General features: G+C 41.1%; 1 protein-coding gene across 30 annotated transcripts in view; it reads left to right on the forward strand.

Moving 5' to 3' along the window:
• The window catches only part of dst (dystonin), a 138,307-nt gene that overhangs the window by 101,201 nt on the left and 15,631 nt on the right, over window positions 1-21,475 (forward strand). For 26 of the 30 annotated variants that reach the window (XM_061789438.1, XM_061789423.1, XM_061789420.1 and 23 more), the window contains 28 exons: window positions 5,034-5,195; window positions 5,344-5,514; window positions 5,772-5,938; window positions 6,486-6,645; window positions 6,808-7,134; window positions 7,280-7,364; window positions 7,435-7,667; window positions 8,439-8,645; window positions 8,751-8,870; window positions 8,948-9,055; window positions 9,121-9,339; window positions 9,424-9,627; window positions 10,078-10,303; window positions 10,389-10,615; window positions 10,692-10,814; window positions 10,919-11,020; window positions 11,749-11,850; window positions 11,963-12,136; window positions 12,224-12,379; window positions 12,574-12,771; window positions 13,253-13,381; window positions 13,811-13,972; window positions 14,980-15,135; window positions 15,285-15,491; window positions 15,761-15,880; window positions 17,228-17,397; window positions 19,237-19,396; window positions 19,985-20,308. In XM_061789438.1, coding sequence (XP_061645422.1) covers window positions 5,034-5,195; window positions 5,344-5,514; window positions 5,772-5,938; window positions 6,486-6,645; window positions 6,808-7,134; window positions 7,280-7,364; window positions 7,435-7,667; window positions 8,439-8,645; window positions 8,751-8,870; window positions 8,948-9,055; window positions 9,121-9,339; window positions 9,424-9,627; window positions 10,078-10,303; window positions 10,389-10,615; window positions 10,692-10,814; window positions 10,919-11,020; window positions 11,749-11,850; window positions 11,963-12,136; window positions 12,224-12,379; window positions 12,574-12,771; window positions 13,253-13,381; window positions 13,811-13,972; window positions 14,980-15,135; window positions 15,285-15,491; window positions 15,761-15,880; window positions 17,228-17,397; window positions 19,237-19,396; window positions 19,985-20,308 — 4,899 coding nt within the window. The remainder of the gene's footprint in view (window positions 1-5,033; window positions 5,196-5,343; window positions 5,515-5,771; window positions 5,939-6,485; window positions 6,646-6,807; window positions 7,135-7,279; window positions 7,365-7,434; window positions 7,668-8,438; window positions 8,646-8,750; window positions 8,871-8,947; window positions 9,056-9,120; window positions 9,340-9,423; window positions 9,628-10,077; window positions 10,304-10,388; window positions 10,616-10,691; window positions 10,815-10,918; window positions 11,021-11,748; window positions 11,851-11,962; window positions 12,137-12,223; window positions 12,380-12,573; window positions 12,772-13,252; window positions 13,382-13,810; window positions 13,973-14,979; window positions 15,136-15,284; window positions 15,492-15,760; window positions 15,881-17,227; window positions 17,398-19,236; window positions 19,397-19,984; window positions 20,309-21,475) is intronic. The other 4 variants (XM_061789434.1, XM_061789439.1, XM_061789446.1 and 1 more) reach the window with 1 other exon arrangement.

Consider the following 21,475-nt stretch of genomic DNA (forward strand, 5'->3'; position numbering starts at 1 on the left):
GGGATTTAGTGGGAAACCCCCTTTGTATTCATTTGTGTCAAAGGATTGTCAAAAGCCGTGAAGCAGACATTTTCTATATTTAGCTTTTATGCTTAAAAAACATGATCCAATGCTATCATACTCTGATTTGTAGTTTTTGGATAAGGTTCGTGTTACTGACTTAAATGAGAGAAGAATAAACACAGAAGACTGCTCTTGGGTTCCTCTCCTTCATGGGCTCTTACCATTTTAGGTCAGGTTTTGCAAGAGATGCCTGCCTTAAGCTCGAGAAGCTTGCCTGTGGAAGGTGCATACTCTATGTACTGTATCTGTATGTGAACTATTTGATCATTGGCAGTTCAGTGACTTAACAGTGCTGGGGGTTATAGAGTGGGTGATTTGTGCTCTTCAGGCATTGCGTCAGGGTCTGTTTTCATTCAAACTGGAATTTCTATCTTTTGAGTCACTGTAGCTAATCCATGTTGCTAGAGTTTATGGTTAGAAAATGTTGATTACTCACTGCCACAGAGAAATGACACATTTAAGCAGAAGTATGGAATAATTGATCGAGAGGTAGTCTGGTATCAGGCTGGTCCACAAAATTATAGTCGACTAAATTTTGTCATCTGTGGTTGCCATGGCAATAACTGAGATGATATTCTCCTGTTTCAAACCACTGTTCCACTTTGAAACTGTTAGTTTAGTAAAAATTTTACGTGTTGGTTCTTTGAGGTGAAAGTCAAACAAGGTTGTTGCTTTTCTTCTCTTTTTTTACATTTTGCATTGATTTTTAAGTGTTTTGTTCCATCTGTTAAAAAACAGTGGAAAAAAAACAAAACAAAACCAATACCTCAACTAGTTCATGCCAATGACTAATAAGCAGCTGAAAAAAAATCTACGAAAGCTGGAATGATTTTATTTTGGAAAAATATATTTCATATAATCAGAAGGAACTGTTGGCCAAGAAAAACATATCATTGAAAAAAATAAATTCTGTCTCAATACTTCTTAGATTTCTAGAATACACTTCATAGTGTAGGAAATTAGCATTCATCATTAGCTTGGTTTGGTTCCCAGTGGCTATTCTTACTCTCTTTGTTTAGCTGGAGACTGATTAATGGTCCTTCTGGGAATTTTTTTTAAAAAAACTAATAGCACAAACTTTTTGGTCTCACTGAAATAACAGAGAAATTTTAAATATACACTATAAATATACGGACAAAGAGAACGAAAATCCATCCATCCATTTTCTTCACCGCTTCTCCTCACTAGGGTCGCGGGCGTGCTGGAGCCTATCCCAGCTTTCTTCGGGCAGGAGGCAGGGTACACCAGCCAATCGCAGGGAACATACAAACAAACAGCCATTTGCACTCACGTTCACACCTACGGGCAATTTAGAGTCGTCAATTAACCTACCATGCATGTTTTTGGGATGTGGGAGGCAACCAGAGTGCCCGGAGAAAACCCACGCAGGCACGGGGCCGGAGATTGAACCCCGGTCCTCAGAACTGTGAGGTAGACGCTCTAACCAGTCATCCACTGTGCCGCGAGAACGAAAATGACCAGTCAAAGTTTTTTATTTGTATTGTTTTTTGTTAATCTCGGCATATCTCAGACGGTAATTCATCTCTGCCAGTACCCTTTTTCTGTCTCCACTCATGCATGATGAACGGGACAAAGAAGTTGGGATTGTTTGCTCCTTTAGTCATTCTGCCATGCTGACAATCCAGGAAACGAAAATAAATTTCTGTCGTCATTTGCTTCATATCCTCCCCTTGCCTCCCTCTTCCCTACCCAGTTCATTGGACAAAAAAAGCCCCTTCTTGCACTTGGCATGGCGGATGGTGTTAAATTACCTGCGACCTGTGCCTCCCTCAGCATTCCAGAGTAATTAAGAGTATCTGCAGGGTTCGACATAAGCATCCGGTGGAAGAAAAGACACTGAAAAGGGAGATTTTATATCTCGTTGAGAACATTGTAAATCTCCCTCAGTCTGGAAAAAAAAATAAAAGAAATGAGTGATTATGTCAGGATGTAGAAGATGACTTAGAACTGAACTCATATGGGCCATACAGACATAAAGGGGAATTGTGAGGGGGGGGGGGGGGGGGGGGGAGTTAGGTCCTGCATCGACCAATCAGCATGTGCCAATGCGCCTCCGAGCACAAATGGAATTGTGGCAGATGTTGTGTGAATAATGAGCGGGGGCGGGGTATGGAAGCCTCTGCCAGGAGGGTGTATGTCACTGCGAGCCGAGCGGCGAGGGAGAAAGGGCAGGCTATTTTGTTTATCCTTCGAGCACCAGCACACTGGAATAAGCCACACTTTTTCCGAGAGCCTGTCGGGAGTCATGCGTGGATATTTTACTTTGCACATTTAGAAGTTTGAGGATGGATGCTACATAAATTGCAGGGGAAAAGGATGCACCTTGAACCAGAAGAAATTTGATTAACTTTTGGCACTGGAAAGGGGGAGAAGTCTTATTGGAGAGAATGGATAGATCCTTTATGAAACTTCAGCACTAGAATATAATTTATTCAAATTTCCTTTTTATATTTTTGTACCATAATTTATGACATACTATTTTTCATGTTAAATACATAAGTAATATTTATTATTTACTTTGCATTTCAAAGCAAAAAACTAATTTGCACATTTTTTTTCTAAGAATGCACATGCACTGAAGCAAGATACCCAGTTAGACAGTGTAGTTCTTTTTTCTTTGTATTCAATAGAGTGTATGTTTTGGCATGGGGAAACCGCTGAGCAGACCAGATTGCCTCAGACAAAACCCGTCCTGCATCGGGAAGGGGGAGGAGGAGGACCTGAACATTGATGACTGCTATGTGCCTCAGAGGTCCATTTATGACACGGTGCGGCTCAATGAGCAGATAGACTCTAACTCTAAGGGTAGCCTCTCATCACGCCACTTTGCGGGTACCTTACCCTACACCCACCGAACTCTTGATTTCAGCAACCTGTGCGCTAAAGGAGTGCTCTCCACTTCCAGTTCATTTGAGCTGCGAACCCATAAACCCGCCTCGTTGGACGAGCAGGCCGTCTTTGATGGACTAAAACTCAACGGGAATATCACCAGGACAACTGATACGGTGCTGACAAAGTCACGTCATCAGAGTGGAGAGAAGCAACCTCATTATCGGCGGTCGTGGCGGACTTTTGCCCCTACAAATCTTGGCGAGTATACCAACCGCAGTGGGATTTTGTGTTCCCGGAGTGCGGAGAGACCAGCATTGATTGACAAAAGAAGAGGGCAGAGTGTGACAAGCTCTCTGACATCTGAAGAAGACTCGGGCCTGTATAGTCCGACTGTGGAGAGGGAACGCCATGCTCAACAATCTCACCGGAGGGCAGGCCCAGGCACAAGGAGCCTCTCTTCTTCAGAGGCCATGCACTTGTCTGGGGATTTGAAAAGGCTTCGGTCCCTAAGCTCAGGACAGGATGAATTCCCATTCACTCCTACTCGGGATAACCATTCCCTTTACCAAAATGGTTGCCTGATTCAAGAGCCACAACAGGTGCAGTCTGACATGGTAAACTTGAATGAAAAGGATACTCTGAATAATAGAGATTTTAAATATTTCACAGGGAGGTCATCTACAGGGTCAGCCTTTAGGTCTCTTAATGAAACCTCTGGGTGGTATTCCAAGACTTTAACAAACTATGAAGAGTTATCCACTGCTGAGCTCTTAGAAGGGGTGTCATTGCAGGAAAACAGTGAGCTGGTCAGCGTTCTGGTGACACAGCCCGAGACTTACGGAAACTCTGTAACTCTACCCATTGATAGCTGCCAGCAAACTAAACCATGCACTGTGGAACATGTGGCGTCCCAATACAATATGGAAGAGCTGGAAGAGTTCCTGCAGTCAGTGGAGGACTGCCTGCCCGAAGATTTACAAGCATTCCAAGATGCAGGAGAGATAAAGGCGTTACTGAATGCCGTTTGTCCAGAAGTTGACTGTATGGCTTATTCCACCCCACAGGTGCCCAAAAATAGCTTCTTCATTCATTTTAAGATTATCCTCATTAGTTGTCCAGAAGAGCATGTTATACTGGATGATATGGAGTAGTTGCTCTAGGCTCGGTGCCGTACATATCTGATTACATGATGAGTGAATTAGGTTTTGCCTGGAAGTCTGTCTGTCTGTATGATTATATGCAGCTGCTTGTCACTATCAGCTTGGCTCCACTGGTAGAACAGAACATTGAGAGTTGTTTATTTGAGCTGGACTCTTAACACTAAACCTGGCGATGTCAGGGAAATTGTGCGTCAGGATCTGGAAGAACTCACTGTCAAGGCAATTTTTGAGATCGTAATCAAGCTAATATTATTTATTGTATAGTTGATTTTATGATTGAGTTAAGAGAACTGGTTAGTATAACAATGTGTTTACAAACTTGTAAAATTATACGAGGGATAATTCTGAGATGTTACCTAATAGAAGTCGAGCCATGTTTCCAAATAGAGAAATAAAGCTTCATGGGGATTTCTGCATTGTATATTAGCGGCAAATTTTTTTTTGACCTTGTCAAGGAGGTTATTAATACAGTTTCTTCGTCAACAATAAATTATAATTGTAATTCTGCTTTTAATCCCAGAGGGGAAATTGTTAGGATTGTCTGAGGTTTTCTTAATATCACTGAGTAATGGAAGAAATTACAAAATTCACAATAATACAGGGAGTTGGTATCTTCTACAAAGAATTCATGAACAGCATGGACACAGAATAGTAGGACCAAGTTGTTCCACCAATATTTTGACAAAATATTCTATTTTTTCTGGCTCCTGTGTAAAAAGGCTAATACCAGCTATTCTGTGGGATTTATGTGTTAAACAGGTTCATTACAGTGTTTTAGTGTTTAACCCTGATGTCTGCATTTTATTGAATTAAATTTTGTTTTTAAATGTAATTGAAACATGTACCACTTTAAGTCGCTTTTGGTGTCCCCATACCAAGGGGCTAACCATCAATAATTACCTGTTTTTCCTCCTCGCGGTGCACCTTCACGAATCTATTGTTTGCTTTTGATTGTAGGCTTTCCAAAAGGAAGACATTGATCCATTGCAGACACAACTCCAAAACATCAACTCCCTCAGTCAGGGGCTTATCCAGAACGCCGCCAGAGGGACCAACACGAAGATGATCGAAGATGACCTCGAGAAGGTTAATACAAAGTGGAACACGCTTAATAAAAAGGTATGTGATTAGTTGGCAAGCATTACAGTAGATGCCATGAGTAAAAAACTAGAAATGAGTGCAAATAATGCATTTCTGTCTGGTGATATCTAGGGGACAAGTTTAAGATGGCTTCGTAACAGGTGACTTTTTACCTTGTCATCCACAGATTGCTGAGCGCTCAGCCCAGCTGCATGAAGCTCTGTTGCATTGTGGAAGGTTCCATGATGCTCTGGACTCTCTGCTCAGCTGGTTGACCGACACAGAGGAACTCATGACTAATCAGAAGCCACCTTCTACAGAGTTCAAAGTGGTCAAGGCACAGATACAAGAGCAGAAAGTAGGCATGCATTATGTGCACTCAGTAACACCTGCAGCACACAAAACACCATTCTGTTTCCAACATTACGGCTTTACAATTCATCTTCTTTAAATTACATTCATTATTAAACTTGATTGTGGTCTATAAAGCGTTTAAGGATGTAATGGAGACATAATACGTGCCTGTGATTGACTGTTTTCCACCATGAAGAAACGCCTGTGCACAGAGCATTTTAATGATGCCCAATAAGTCTTCTCCTTTGTTCGCTTTGGCAGCTCTTACAGAGACTGTTGGATGACCGTAAGCCCACTGTGGAGCTGATAAAAAATGAGGGAGAGAAGGTTGCGGAACTGGCAGAGTCTGTGGATAAGGAAAAGGTTGCAAAAGAGATGCAATCCCTTGGGCAAAGGTGGGACACTTTGCTCAAGAAAGCTGAGAACAGGTTCGTATGTGCACAGTTGTGTCAGAAATAGAGATGCCAAGTCTAAAAATTGCTGACATTGTTAAAACTGTAGGTTAACCTGGATTGAAATGAATTGTCAGTATTCCCCTGTACTGTCTAACATTCTTTTCACAAAGCTAACTATGCTAATGAATAGAAATTAAGAAATAAAAATTTACTCTGGGCATGAGCAGTGCCGATCTTCTAAACATTTTGATTACCAAACACACAGTAGCTGTGACAAACAAAAATATGTGCAGTATGTGTTAATATATAGACACAGAAAATATAGGTGCCAAGATTTGCTATCGCTCAATCAGGCCTCAACATTAAGTGCCAGCTTACATGAGTGCCAATACAAGAGCTTTTTAAAGATAATAATATGAATAGTTTATAAAGATAATAATCATTTTACTGTCAAATCGTCATTTGAGCATGTTTTTTCCTTGATACTATGTTTTGTATCTAACAAAATCTCTCTTCAACAACACATATAGTATATGGCTACATATTATATTATTACTGATATTCTCTCGTTGTGCGTCAGGCATAAGCAACTCCAAAGCATTTTGGTGGTCACCCAGCAGTTCCATGAGACCCTGGAGCCCCTGAGCGACTGGCTCACAGTCACAGAGAAACGCCTCTCCAACTCAGAACCAGTCGGCACAGAGACATCAAAACTGGGAGACCAGATCTCCCATCATAAGGTAATATACCACATCTTTGTAATCAGTGTAACACCTTTTAAGTTTTTCATCCATCCTCTTTTGTTTTTTACTTTTCATTTGTTCCATTTGCATTCAATTTCAGTTGGTTTTCTGTTTGTCTTTTCTGTTTGTATTGCATTGTTTCCCATTCCCTGCGCTCAGGTCATAGAAGAAGAGATTATGAATCACAGTAAAGACGTGTTTCACGCCATCAGTCTGGGTCAGATGCTCAAAGCTGTGAGCTCAGTTGATGACAAGCACTTTGTTCAGTCCAAACTGGACGCCACGCAGGCCGCTTACATTGAGCTGCAGGAGCGCTGCAGGAGGAAAGCCGAGATGCTGCAGCAAGCCCTAGCCAACGCCCAGCTCTTTGGAGAAGACGAGGTGGCGCTCATGAACTGGCTCAGCGAGGCACATGCACGGTTGAGTGAAGTGTCTATGGAGGACTACATAGTAGAGACCCTTGAAAACCAGATGGCAGAACAACTGGTACACGCTCCTTCCCGGCCCAGCATCCTTTTGTCTTTTCTGTGAAGTCAATCATTTCTCAGTTGGTTTTATTTTTTTTCGCATTATTTTTTATATACAAGGACATGTTTATTGTCACTCTCTAAGGTTGTAAGTTTCCTTTTAGGCTCTACAAAGTGATATTGAATTGAGGAAGAAGAATGTTGACCAAGCCATCTTCAATGGGATGGCACTGTTGAAGCAAACAACAGGTATGTTCACCCTTACTACATATCTGTCATCCAGCAAGAGTTTGAATCATTCAGAGTTCTCTAAATGCAGGTGATGAGGTAGTTGTTATCCAAATCAAATTGGATGGAATAAAAACAAAGTATGCTGAGATCGCCTCCATGAGTGACAATGTTTTGAACCAATTGGAGCGTGTTTTGAGTCTCTCCACAAAACTGCACCATACACATGATGATCTGAGGTCCTGGCTGGTGAAGGCAGAGGCTCAGGTCAGTTCTTATGTGGATCAGGAGCCAATCGGCAAGCAGCTCACTGAAGCTCAAAAGGTAAGATGGTGTATTGTAATTGTCAATGTTTTTTTCAATTCATTCATCAGAAACTAATTGGAGAAATGAATAAAGGACTGTTATGCGACTGCGCATTTCTAATTTAGTAAATATCCAGAAGCTCTATGGGATATTTAGCTAGGGAAGCGTTCATTTGCAATGAGAGCTTGACTGAAGTTTATTTGTACAATTAACCCTAATCCAGTTATTTACATTAACTAAAGACAAAAGATGACTTTAATAAACATATTCCCAAATGTGTATGCAGGCTATGTGTACTGTGTGGCCTAGCTCTACTGTAACTTGTGCAGTGTGTGCATGAGGCTGAGGGATGAACAGGCCAAAACCGAAAGTCCACTGAATTTGCATGATTGTTTTTTTAAGATTAAAATCAGATTTTAAAACCGAACGTTTCAGTTCCCTGTTATAAATGAGCCTACAATTTTTCAGACTTACAGTTAATTCCTGTTATTCCCCATGGAAATTTCCAACATTGAAAATTGCTGAAATATTGCAAACCTATTATAACATGACAGTTTAATTTAGTAATCTGCAGATACTATGCTACTATGCCCTTCAATGATATGTGAATACAGTACTGTTGAAGTCAAAACAATCTAATTGGATGCATAGTAGGTCTATATGTTGAGGCAGACATTATTGCTTTTCTGTCCATGAATTAGGTATTTACTTCACAATACATTTTATGGCACACTGAGTCATGATGACACAACACTGTTTTTGGTCATATTGATGAAACTTCTTTTCCAGACTTTGCTAAAAGAGACTAAAGACCAAAAAGCTGTAGTGGACAAGTTGAATGAGTTGAGTACCTTCCTCCTGGATCTCATCCCCTGGCACACCCGAGAAGGTCTTGACAAGCTTGTAACGGAGGACAATGAGCGGTACAAAGCTGTCTGTGACAGTATCACTCAGCAGGTCGACCAGATCAACGCCGACATTTTCAAGTCACAGCAGGTGAGCCAGAATGAATGAAGGGATTTTCCCCCATCTAGTTTTTTCCTGTTTTGTCCTCCTAGTAGCTGTTTTCCATTTTCTTAAATTTTATTTATTTTTTTATAGTTTGAAGAAGCAGCAGATTCTGAACTAGCATGGCTTACTGATGCTGAGAATAAGCTACTGTCCATGGAGGAGATCAAACTGGGGCAGGACCAAACTGCAGCCCAGCTACAAGCACATAAGGTCAGCCACTCACAATCTGTGCGTGAGAGGGCGACTTGTTCAACATTTGACCAAACTCACTTAAGTGTGTTTTCCAGGTCTTCTCTGTAGACATTATGAGGCACAAAGACTATGTGGATGCAATAGTCAAAACAGGAAAAGCCATCATGAGCAGCAAAACGACAGAGGAAAAGGAACTGTTACAGGTGAAAAATAATAGCAAATATTTATTTGTCTACTACGCCATACATTATATCTCGTTTCATGTCAGGCCAAGACCCAGACTCTGGTGAAGAAGTATGGTGCGGTGAGTCAACTGAACTCAGAGCGCTGTCTGCAGCTGGAACGAGCCCAGTCTCTCGCAAGCCAGTTTTGGGAAACCTATGAAGAATTGTCACCATGGCTTCAGGAAACCTTGAAGACCTTCAACCAGCTGCCCCCACCCGCCATCGAGTATGACATGCTTAGGCAGCAACAGGAGGAACTCAGGGTAAGAAGGCACAAGAGGTTCAATCAGCATCTCCATTCAAAAGCTTTTAAAGTTGTTTAAAAAAAATAATTATGTCCTCTAAAGCAAATGCGAGAGCTGATTGCCGAGCACAAACCGCACATCGACAAAATGAATAAGACTGGACCTCAGTTACTGGAACTGAGCCCAGAGGAAGGGTTGCCCATCAGAGAGAAATACACAACGTCTGAGCAGCTTTACACAAAACTCAAGGCTGATGTCAAAATGAGAGCTGCTGAGCTAGATGAGGCCATCTTCAAATACACTCAGGTCAATAGATATATTTTGTTACACTCAGGTCAATAGATATATTTTGTTATTCTGCTCATTTATTTGAATATCTGTCTCATGAGAATTGAGGAGGATTCTGAATGAAAACAAATTCACAGTTTTTATTTTATTGTTATTTAGTGAATAATATGACAAACCTAGCAGTTATGATAAAAGATAGGCTTTTAATGAAGAATAGTGTTTTCAGAGCATCATATCTGTTGTAGTGTCACTTCTTTTTCTGAAACAATGTGCAAATGTAACACATTTTAATAGTCATTAACTAACTGAATTATTATTAGTAAACATTGTTATTACAATATATACTTAACTGTATGTACCATTTCATTGGTTAGTCTACAGCTAAACATTTAGGTAATATACAGTAGAATGATAGGTATTGCCGTTGCAATAGTGACTGAAATTACCTCTTCTGTTGTAACACACCAGTTTCATGATAAAATCGACCCCATGCTGGAATCCCTGGAGCGGATAGCCGAGCGCCTGCGTCAGCCGCCCTCCATTTCAGTGGAGGTGGACAAAATCAAGGAGCAGATAACAGAGAACAAATGTGTCGGCATGGATCTGGAGAAACTGCTACCTTCCTATGAGACCTTGAAGCAGCGAGGTGAAGAGATGATTGCACGGTCAGAAGACAGAGAATTATCTGCCAAAGGTATCATCAGTGTACATGGATATACGGTAATTTACAAATTTTCAAAAAGTTCTGCAAAAAGATGAAATATGTATTTTCCCACAAGCTGTACAAGAAAAACTGGACCATATGGTGTTCCTGTGGACCGATATCCAAGTCTTGTTGGAGGAACGGGAGGCTAAGCTGTTGGATGTGATGGACCTTGCTGAAAGGTTCTGGTGCGACCACTGCGCTCTGATGGCCACCATCAAAGACAGCCAGGACCTGCTGAGGGAGCTGGAGGAACCAGGAGTGGATCCTTCAGTTGTCAAACAGCAGCAGGAGTTTGTGGAGGTCTGCACAGACAGACCTGCTGCATAAATGAGACAAAAAGTGTTGGAGGTTTCACTTTTTCTTTTTATTTTCACAGGGTTTTAAGGAGGAGATTGATGGGCTTCAAGAGGAGCTGGATTCGGTTCGAAGCCAGGGCTCTGAGCTCATGACAGCCTGCGGAGAACCTGACAAACCTGTGATAAGGAAAAGCATTGATGAGGTTGTTTTTGTTTTTTCTTTAAATGATTCATTTGGTCATTCTATTATTGAGATTCTGCTTGAAGAATGATCCGTATACTGTAACTCGTGATTTTACTCCACCAGGTGAACTCTGCATGGGAAAATCTCGATAAGACTTGGAAAGAGCGAGTTGAGAGGCTCGAGGAGGCAATGCAGGGTGCAGTGCAATTCCAAGATGGCCTGCAGGTACATTGATTGCTACTTATTCACTTTGGAACCATAAACTAACATTTGTCATGTTCATATCCTACCCTAATTTGTACCATGTTCATATACGATATGATCATAAGAGGATTTAAGATGTCTTGAAACTTGGCAAATTGATGGCATTAATTTATCATAGAAGTGATAAAGCTATTGTGGCATAACAAATTATGCGAAGAAAAACTCCAATAGATTCGCAGTTGGATCCATTGTGGTTATCTATGCCCATGCATTTCTAGTAGGAAGAAATTAAAGGTTGTCCTAAAAGTTAAACTTTTAAAATTATGCACATATTGTGTTTTTTTGTGAAGTAGCGATAAGAAGAATACTTTGAAACACACAATGCACCACACTGTTTTCAAGGCCTTTACTTAAAAACCACAGATTGCAATGCCATCTATGACTTTCAGCTACAGTAAGTAATACACCTGTTTTATGAGCATCCAATTAATTGTCACACCTCTCACGCTGCTTTGCTATATTTGGATCAACCTGCACCCCACATGAATTGTTCCTCCACGCAGCTGCTTTGATTTGACTAATTGTAAAAGCATATTTTACAGTCCTTTAAAATTTATGATTCATTCCTATTGTATCCATTTCCATGTGGATTTACTTTAGAAAAGTAAAGGCAGCATTGTATGGAAAATGGAAAATGTGCACAATACTTGGTCTTCTATTAACAACATGTTACTTTGCCTTACACACAGGGTATGTTTGACTGGGTAGATATCCTGGAGAGCAAACTGGACTCCATGTCACCTGTGGGTACAGACCTAGAAACTGTCAAGCAGCAGATTGTTGAGCTCAAGGTACAGTCCTGGATGAAGTAACTAAAACAACAGGATGTGCACTTGGACCTAATGAATTATACTTCCATATGTACTTTATATTGTCAATATGACTTTGTAATATGTGTAATAGGAGTTCAAAGTCGAAGCGTACAGGCTGCAGATCGAGATGGAGCGCCTGAACCATCAGGCAGACCTCCTCCTGAAGAAGGTGACCGAGGAGTCTGACCGTGGCACCATCCAGGAGCCGATGTACGAGCTCAAGATGCTCTGGGAAAACCTGGATGAGAAGCTCATCAGCCGCCAGGTGCCGAAAAAAATAAAAAGACGGTTGATATCTAGTGGTGGTTTCACTCACTGCACCATCTAAATGTGTTTTCTCTCCTTACTTCAGCACAAACTTGAGGGAGGCCTTCTGGCACTGGGACAGTTCCAGCATGCACTGGATGAGCTGCTGGCCTGGATGAGCCACACAGAGGAGCTGCTCAATGAGCAGAGAAAGGCTGGAGGAGACCCCAAAGCCATTGAGATTGAACTGGCCAAGCATCATGTAAATGTTCTCATCTTTTGTCTCTTTATTGAGAATACAGAAATACTTTTACTGGAAAAACAGACAAGCAGGAGGGATACAGTATCTATGCTGCCTACTTTTTAAATTGCATCTATTAAATTATATGAGGGATTTATCTGTCTTTGCTACTGTGACTGTTGGTGTTGATTTCCCCACTATTTTATTCTCCGCAGGTCCTCCAAATTGACGTATTAGCTCACAAGTCAACAGTCGAGACGGTGAACAAAGCAGGGCATGACCTAGTCCAATCCAGTGCTGGAGAGGAAGCTTCTTGCTTGAGGAGAAAACTGGAGAACCTCGACCAGCGCTGGAAAGCCATCCTGGAGAGGACGAAGCAGAGGAAGCAGCAGTTGGAAAGTGCTCTTCTTCAGGTATATAGACATGATGAGAGGTTTATTTTACATTTCTTTAGATTGTCTATTAGGACAAGTTCAATTCCTCTTTATTTGTATTCAGACCTTTGGCATTAAAATCATATGTGAAATGATTTTATTGGGAAAGAAAATTACAGAAGAATAATATAATATTCATCATAATACACCACACCCTTTATCTTTAGGCTGAGAAAGCTGAATATCTCAGAACTGATCATTTCTATTATGCACCAGTAAAATGTTTACAATTTCAAATTTGTTTGTTTGCATAATATAATTTATGTAAATAGTTTGCTCACTCAGCATCGATCAATATGTTTTGTATGTTAACATATGTGCAACAGAATGTCTGTCAAACAGTTTTGGTAGCAAAATGAATGAATGAATCCAAGAAATGAGAACCTCTCCCCTCGGAGTTTCCGAACAATGAGTGTATGTGTGACACCTTTTGTCTGACTCAGGTTGTATTGTGTTGTAGGCCCAGGGTTTCCATAGTGAGGTGGAAGATATGCTACAATGGCTGAAAGACACAGAACGTCAGCTGTTGGCATCAAAGGCTGTGGGTGGCTTACCAGACACAGCCCGCGAGCAGCTTAACGCCCATCTGGTACGTGTTTAACAATGCGATAGTGCTCATGCAGATGGCTGGTCCGCAAGGTGACGGACGGCCCTGCCTCCTCTGTGTTTAGCAGAAGTGGGAAAATGAAATGACACTGTTGGCATCCCGCTGCAGAAGATGACCAAAAGACTTCATGATGTGTTATACTGTTTCAGCATTATCTAACTTCCATGTCTCCAGGAATGTTTTCTTTCCCCTTTTCCTCCATTTATGGTACTTACACTGCTCAGTTTCTCTTAAGGAGCACCACTAGGAACATTTTTGGAAGCAACATTTCTGGAGATTACTTACTAAAGTACAAACATGATACTGTTTAAATGTTTGTGGGAACATGGTGACTCTTTCGGCAGTTTTTGCACTACACTGTTGACCTTGAATGTGTTATCCCGAAATGACTTGAATCATGTCACCACGCAGGAGTTGTGTTCTGCCTTGGAGGTGAAGGAGGAGCTGTATCAAGAGCTGATGACCAAAGGTCAACAGCTGCTCGCTATGATGCCTGAGGGAAACACAGAGCAGGACCTTGCCAACCTGAAGGACAAATGGGAAGCCACGCTGGCCAAAGTTGCTGAAAGGAAGGTATGAATCCCTCACTGTGCTGTTGTTGTCACTTAAAGAGGAATTGGATTATAGTTTTCACGTCACTTGTAATGTGCTAAAAGGAAAATCGATATACCATACAGAATAAAACGTACAGCTATAACATGCAGAAAAAAAAACCCCATACAAATTATGTGTATAGAGTACATACAGTATTTAAAAAAAAAACATATTTGAAAGGTACAATGTCGTACAATCAGCTAATAAAAATTCTGATATTAATAACGATATTCAATATAAAGCATTGCCCTGCGATTGACTGGGGACCAGTCCAGGGTCCACCCCGCCTCTCGCCCAAAGTATAGAATTGGCTCCAGCTCACTTGCAACACTAATGAGGACAAAGCGTTATAGAAAATGGATGGATGAATTAAGAAAGATACACCATAGTAATAACATCACATGTTACCAAAAGGAATAGGAATGATTCCTCCATAAAAGTGTTTGACGTAATCAACATGCTCTTACTTGTTTTGCCTCAATAAATAAACACAATCCTTTCAAAAAGCCGAAATAACTCTCTCGCTACAAATAAGGCCCGGCCTCACAATGAGCAGTCGGCTTCCTCTTTACTTTGGTCCCGTTCCCAGAATCACATTGCCTTCTCCAGCCAAACAATAATAGAATAAAGAACTGGCAACTCTTCAGTCCACTTTTAGTGCTCCCACTGACATATGAGGCAGACGTAGCATGAAACATCAGCTTGCTAACATCATTAGCATGGCCGTGTGACATGAGCATGTGGCCCAACGGATGTTTTTACCTCATTCAATTAAAAATCCATTAGCTGAAATCTGCTTCACCATCAGCCTCTACGGTGATATGCATTTTCTCATTCGGTTAGGGCTCATGTTTGCCATGAGGGACTTTATGTTACAGCAACAGTGAGTTTTGTGATTCATCAACGGAAATTATTTGATACTGCAGCTGTATTTAATGACAATGTCGTGCAAAAGGATGGCGTATGAATATGTTTTATGTCAACAGGTGAAACTGGAGGAGACCTTGACCCTGGCCACAGATTTCCACAACTCTCTGCAGGACTTCATCAACTGGCTGACCCAAGCAGAGCAGACGCTGAACATGGTGTCGCCCGCTTCTCTGATTCTGGAAACCATCCTGTTTCAGATTGATGAGCATAAGGTAATGCTTGCACAGAGAGGACACTATTGCGCCGCAGAGACACTACTCATTTCTTGCATGGCTAGTAATTTCACTGACTCACTATTTTGTTTTTCATTGAACTAAAAGCCATGAAGCTGACACATTGTCTGTCCCTGTCTCCTTTGCAGATGTTTGCGACTGAGGTCAACTCTCACAGGGATGACATCATCGAGCTTGACAAGACAGGCACTCATCTGAAGTACTTCAGCCAGAAGCAGGATGTGGTTCTGATCAAGAACCTGCTCCTCAGTGTACAAGGTCGCTGGGAGAAGCTGGTCCAGCGATCTGTGGAACGTGGTCGTGTGTTGGATGATGCGAGGAAGAGAGCGAAACAGGTACTCACAGGCATCTAGGCCACATGCATGGCATTGTTTTTTTTAACCTAACACCCAAGGCCAAGGCCCTGTCTGATAGAAAAGTAGTCTGGTAGGATCTATTGACCGTTATAAACCTTATAGGGGAGTTCAGTCACTCGCGGATCTTACTTACTTCTCATCCTATTCTGCACATATGCGGATTTATGTTGTTTTTATGACCTAAACAAAAAGCTCACAGAATTTAGAGATATTGAATGTTGAACTGCTTTCATTTTGTTGGTCCTCAGTTCCATGAAAACTGGAGTAAACTGATGGAGTGGTTGGATGAATCTGAGAAGACGCTGGACTCTGAGGTGGAAATTGCCAATGAGCCAGACAAAATCAAGAATCAGCTGTCTCAACATAAGGTGAGCAGTAACAGCGAATATCAGCATTTGAACGAGTGCTTGAAGCTTTTGAAAATGCATCTTGAAAGTACTTCAATTTGACCATAGGAAAACATGTAGGAACCTCACTGAATGAACAGTCATGTAAACAAGAGAGTATATTTACATATACTATATATATATGAACATTGACGTCGATGTTTAACAGACCACATTTATCTGCTTTCAGTCAGAGAGAATGAGGGGTGGGAACGTTTGCAGTAAAACCTATTCAGATGAATTACAGTATAGTGCATACATTAGTCACGCTTGTGATTCTGTCGCAGTCTACATAATCCCTGCTCTGCAGTGGTGCATGGGCAGATTGTGTTAATCCCGTCATAATACTAGGATAGAGCAAATGTATTTGGGGTGGCCGTGCTTTGGGATACTTTTAATCTCTTTGGAGCTGTGGTGCTTGAGTTTTGACCCATTTTTGTTTTCCCATACTGAATGCCATGTTCCTAATCATAATACATACACAGATTAAGATACTGTCTGAGATGCACTCAGTGGGAAGATTAAAAATTGTGCCAAACAAATCAAGTGAGTGACTCTGTGTGGCAACCCCTTGTGGGACAAGCCCAAAGTCACAACAACTGTAATCTGTGGAATTTTCAAAAAAAAAAAAATGGAATGAGCAATTAAAAAGGCCTTTAAAATCCTCCATAGCAAATAAATTACGAAAAAAATGAATTACTATATTACATTACCTATTCTACTGGCCACACTGCTCTTCTCATGAGCAATGTTCCATTTGCACTATTTAAGTCAATTTTTTAGGGCAAGTGATGCCGTTTGAAATGTCTGCAATTTTGACAAATCGACTTGCAGTAGCCCTCGGAATTTCACCCCGTACAAGTTTATTGGTGGGAACCCCTCGGAATTTCACCCCGTACAAGTTTATTGGTGGATATTTTTAACTGAAACTTGACAGCCAATTGAGGAAGGGTTCCCTGAGTAGCAGAAGAAATTAAAAGTTTGAGGAGAATAATCACGTTATACTGTTTCACTCTTTTGAAGGCATTTTTAATTTTTTTTATACCAGATTCTCTATAGGTGATATTACACAAAAAAAGTTCCTCAAAAAGGCATTTTTTTCTGACACAAAAAAATAAGATTTCTCCAGAAGCCGTCGTCAGATTTTAAAAATTCTTTGTGCGTTTTACTCTGGTTGAAGTGGTCATTCCGACCAGACTCAGCTGTTTGTTGGGAAATCTGTTCACGTTGCTCGATACACCGTATTGTAGTTAGTTAGAAGGCAAGGTAACATTGCAATACAATTCCTGCGTTATATGTACTGTAGCGGTATAAATCTCTTACAAACAGGAGTTCCAGAAGGCTTTGGGCAGTAAGCACTCAGTGTATGATACCACTGCACGAACTGGACGAGCACTCAAGGACAAGACCTCACTTCAGGATGATAATCAGAAACTGAATGACATGCTGAGCGAGCTGAGGGACAAATGGGACACTGTTTGTGGAAAGTCCATAGAGAGGTAAAGTCACACACAGGTCAGGTTTCATTTACAACCCCAATTCCAATGAAGTTGGGACATTGTGTTAAACATAAATAAACACAGAATACAATGATTTGCAAATCATGTTCAACCTATATTTAATTGAATACACTCCAAAGACAAGATATTTAATGTTCAAACTGATAAACTTGATTGCTTTTACCAAATAATCATTAATTTAGAATTTTATGGCTGTAACACGTTCCAAAAAATCTGGGACAGGGTCCTGGGTACCACTGTGTTACATCACCTTTTCTTTTAACAACATTCAATAAACGTTAGCGAACTGAGGACACTAATTGTTGAAGCTTTGTAGGTGGAATTCTTTCCCATTCTTGCTTGATGTACAGCTTCAGCTGTTCAACAGTCCGGGGTCTCCGTTGTCGTATTAAACGCTTCATAATGCGCCACGCATTTTCAATGGGAAACAGGTCTGGACTGCAGGCAGGCCAGTCTAGTACCCTCACTCTTTTACTACAAAGCCACGCTGTTGTAACACGTGCAGAATGTAGTTTGGCATTGTCTTGCTGAAATAAGCAGGGACGTCCATGAAAAAGACGTTGCTTGGATGGCAGCATATGTTTCTCCAAAACCTGTGTGTACCTTTCAGCATTAATGGTGTCTTCACAGATGTGTAAGTTACCCATGCCATTGGCACTAACACAGCCCCATACCATCACAGATGCTGGCTTTTGAACTTCGCGTCCATAACAGTCCGGATGGTTCTTTTCCTCTTTGGCCCGGAGGACATGACGTCCACAATTTCCAAAAACAATTTGAAATGTGGACTCGACTGACCACTTTTCCACTTTGCATCAGTACATCCAAGATGACCTCTGGCCTGGGTGTTGTTGATAAAAGGCTTTTGCTTTGCATAGTAGAGTTTCAAGTTGCACTTACGGATGTAGCGCCAAACTGTATTTACTGACATTGGTTTTCTGAAGTGTTCCTGAGCCAATGCGGTGATATCCTTTACACATTGATGTTTTTGATGGAGTGCCGCCTGAGGGATCGAAGGTCACGGGTATTCAATGTTGGTTTTCGGCCTTGCCGCTTACATGCAGTGATTTCTCCAGATTCTCTGAACCTTTTGATGATGATATGGACCGTAGATGATGAAATCCGTAAATTCCTTGCAATTGTACATTGAGGAACATTGTCCTTAAACTGTTCAACTATTTTCTCATGCACTTGTTCACAAAGAGGTGAACCTCGCCCAATCTTTGCTTGTGAATGACTGAACAATTCAGGGAAGCTCCTTTTCTACCCAATCATGGCACCCACCTGTTCCCAATTAGCCTGTTCACCTATGGGATGTTCCAAACAGGTGTTTGATGAGCATTCCTCAACTTTCTCAGTCTTTTTTGCCAGCTGTCCCAGCTTTTTTGGAACGTGTTGCAGCCATCAAATTCTAAGTTAATGATTATTTGCTAAAAACAATCAAGTTTATCAGTTTGAACATTAAATATCGTGTCTTTGTAGTGAATTCAATGAAATATAGGTCGAACATGATTTGCAAATCATTGTATTCTGTTTTTATTTATGTTTAACACAACGTCCCAACTTCATTGGAATTGGGGTCGTAGAACAGATTTAGAAGTCTCAAATGGGCCAAATAATTGTATCTCCTTTTCTTTGATGTATTTTATAATTGTGTTTTCTTCCATCAATGTTTTTAATGTATGAGAAAAAAACAGAAGACGCCTGAAAGTATAAATTGTAGTAGATTACACCTATTCATTTTTAGTTATTCCACTTTTCAGATTGCTTGCATAGCCTGGTTCATTGTTGATGATAATAATGTGCACGTTCCTGCAGGCAAAACAAGCTGGAGGAGGCTCTGCTTTTCTCTGGCCAGTTCAAAGACGCTTTGCAGGCTCTCATTGACTGGCTGTACAGAGTGGAGCCTCAGATGGCTGAAGACCAGCCAGTTCATGGAGACATCGACCTGATTTTGAACCTGATAGACAACCACAAGGTCCAGACTTTTCTCCCAACTGCAGTCTCAAAATAAATTTACATTTTATACCATAGCTATTTTCTTGTATCACAATAGAAAACAAAAGACACTTAAAACATTGTCAAAAATAGATCAATAAACGGGCTTGGAATTGTATTATTACTCCATTGAGGTCTAAGTGGTTTGACATTCTCGCTTCAGCCATGTTTTGTGAGAAAACACACGCCTTTATTTGCCAGCGGCACAATGTCAATAACAAAAGCAGCACAACAAATGGTTCTTTGTAGCACTGGCTAGGACTCTGTTAGAAGACACATTTAATGTATGCCTAAAGCACCTTATATTCCAGAAGAGACAGGTGTGTCCAAAAGAAAGCAAACATCAGAAAATTCTAAGTCTCATGAAGACACTCATCCACAACATTCTTCCCGTGAATTATGATTGACACCTTCAGAGATTATTGTTTTTAACACATCAGTTTGATGCAAAGCAGTTCTACTGCAAACTACAACCACAATAATAAAGATTAGCTATTTTTGTTTATTTTTTCCTGCATGTTTGAGAGTACCATGTTTGACTGTATCCTTTACTCATAATGCTCTACAGGTTTTCCAGAAGGAGTTAGGAAAGAGGACAGTTAGCGTCCAGGCTCTCAAACGCTCAGCCAGGGAGTTGATTGACAGCAGTCACGATGACTCCTCCTGGGTCAAAGTACAGATGCAGGAGCTGAGCACTCGCTGGGAGACAGTGTGCAACCTTTCAGTGTCCAAGCAGGCACGTCTGGAGCAAGCCCTGTGCCAGGCTGAGGAGTTTCACTCCACAGTTCACATCCTGCTGGAGTGGCTGGCCGAGGCAGAGCAGAGTTTGCGTTTCCATGGCAGCCTTCCTGATGATGAAGAGGCTCTACGCACACTCATTGACCAGCACAAGGCAAGCCATGGTGATATTTAGATGTCTTTCAGTTAAAGGTCTCATACCATCAATTTTTTTTAAATATTCTATCGGGTTCGCAAGATAATTTGGGTTAGAAATGCCTAGGATGCTCTTTTTTAAGCTACTGTACTTGGTCTTTTACGCCTGGGAATTAAGATGAACTGATTTCTCATTAATATTCGATTTGTACTGTAAATAAGCTTTGCTCTGATTGGATCACTGTGATTCCTAATTTAAATATGGAAAACAGATTGGCTCTCATTGATCCTTGGCAATATCATGGCGTTGAGTGGCAGCTAAGCGTTCGCTTTGGGATCCTTCAATGTGGGGTCTTACTATCATTGTGAAGCAGAATTCACCAAGCGTTCTTTGGATTCTTGGCCCACTAATAGCAACGTCACCTGAAAGGGGACGTGAGAGAGGGGGATATTTTGAGGGAAGGCTCGTCCTCTGTTCCCATTTATTTGCACATAACCGGCGCGCGTTTTAGCGACAATGACCGCAAGCTTCTCTATTTTATCCACAGTTACATTATAAATTCTAAATATAGTTAAGCATTGTTGTAAAAACTAAATATTTATACTTTATAGACTGTATTTGTATGGCTGAGACTCTGTCGATTTAAACCCGCAAATGCCGTGTTGCCGTTCAGCTGAGTGGGTGGGTACCAACCACAAAGTGGGAAGGTACTTGAATATTAATTGATGAAACTACTTCACAACGACAGCAATTTCAAATCCATTCATTTTGCATGCCTTATGCCGTTTATTGCCTTTTGCATTCAATCGACAAACTGTATAGATGTCCAACTTAAACCATGTTACACATTCATTTTGACCTATGTTATCCTTAAAACATCCATCCATCCATACATTTTCAACACCGCTTATCCTGGTTAGGGTCGCGGGACGCTGGAGCCTATCCCAGCTGACTTCGGGCAAAAGGCGGACTACACCCTGAACTGGTCGCCAGTCAGTCACAGGGCACATATAGACACGGACATTCGCACTCACATTCACACCGTCACTAAGTGGGAACTGAACCCACGCTGCCCGCACCAAAGTCAGGCGAGTAGAACTCTACACCATCAGTGACTTCCTTAAAACAATAGAAAAATGTATTTTGAGGGCATGGGACCTTTAAAATTTACAGTTTTGGTTGTGC

The sequence above is a fragment of the Phyllopteryx taeniolatus genome, chromosome 11 (genome assembly GCF_024500385.1).
Source record: "Phyllopteryx taeniolatus isolate TA_2022b chromosome 11, UOR_Ptae_1.2, whole genome shotgun sequence".
NCBI lineage: Eukaryota > Metazoa > Chordata > Actinopteri > Syngnathiformes > Syngnathidae > Phyllopteryx > Phyllopteryx taeniolatus.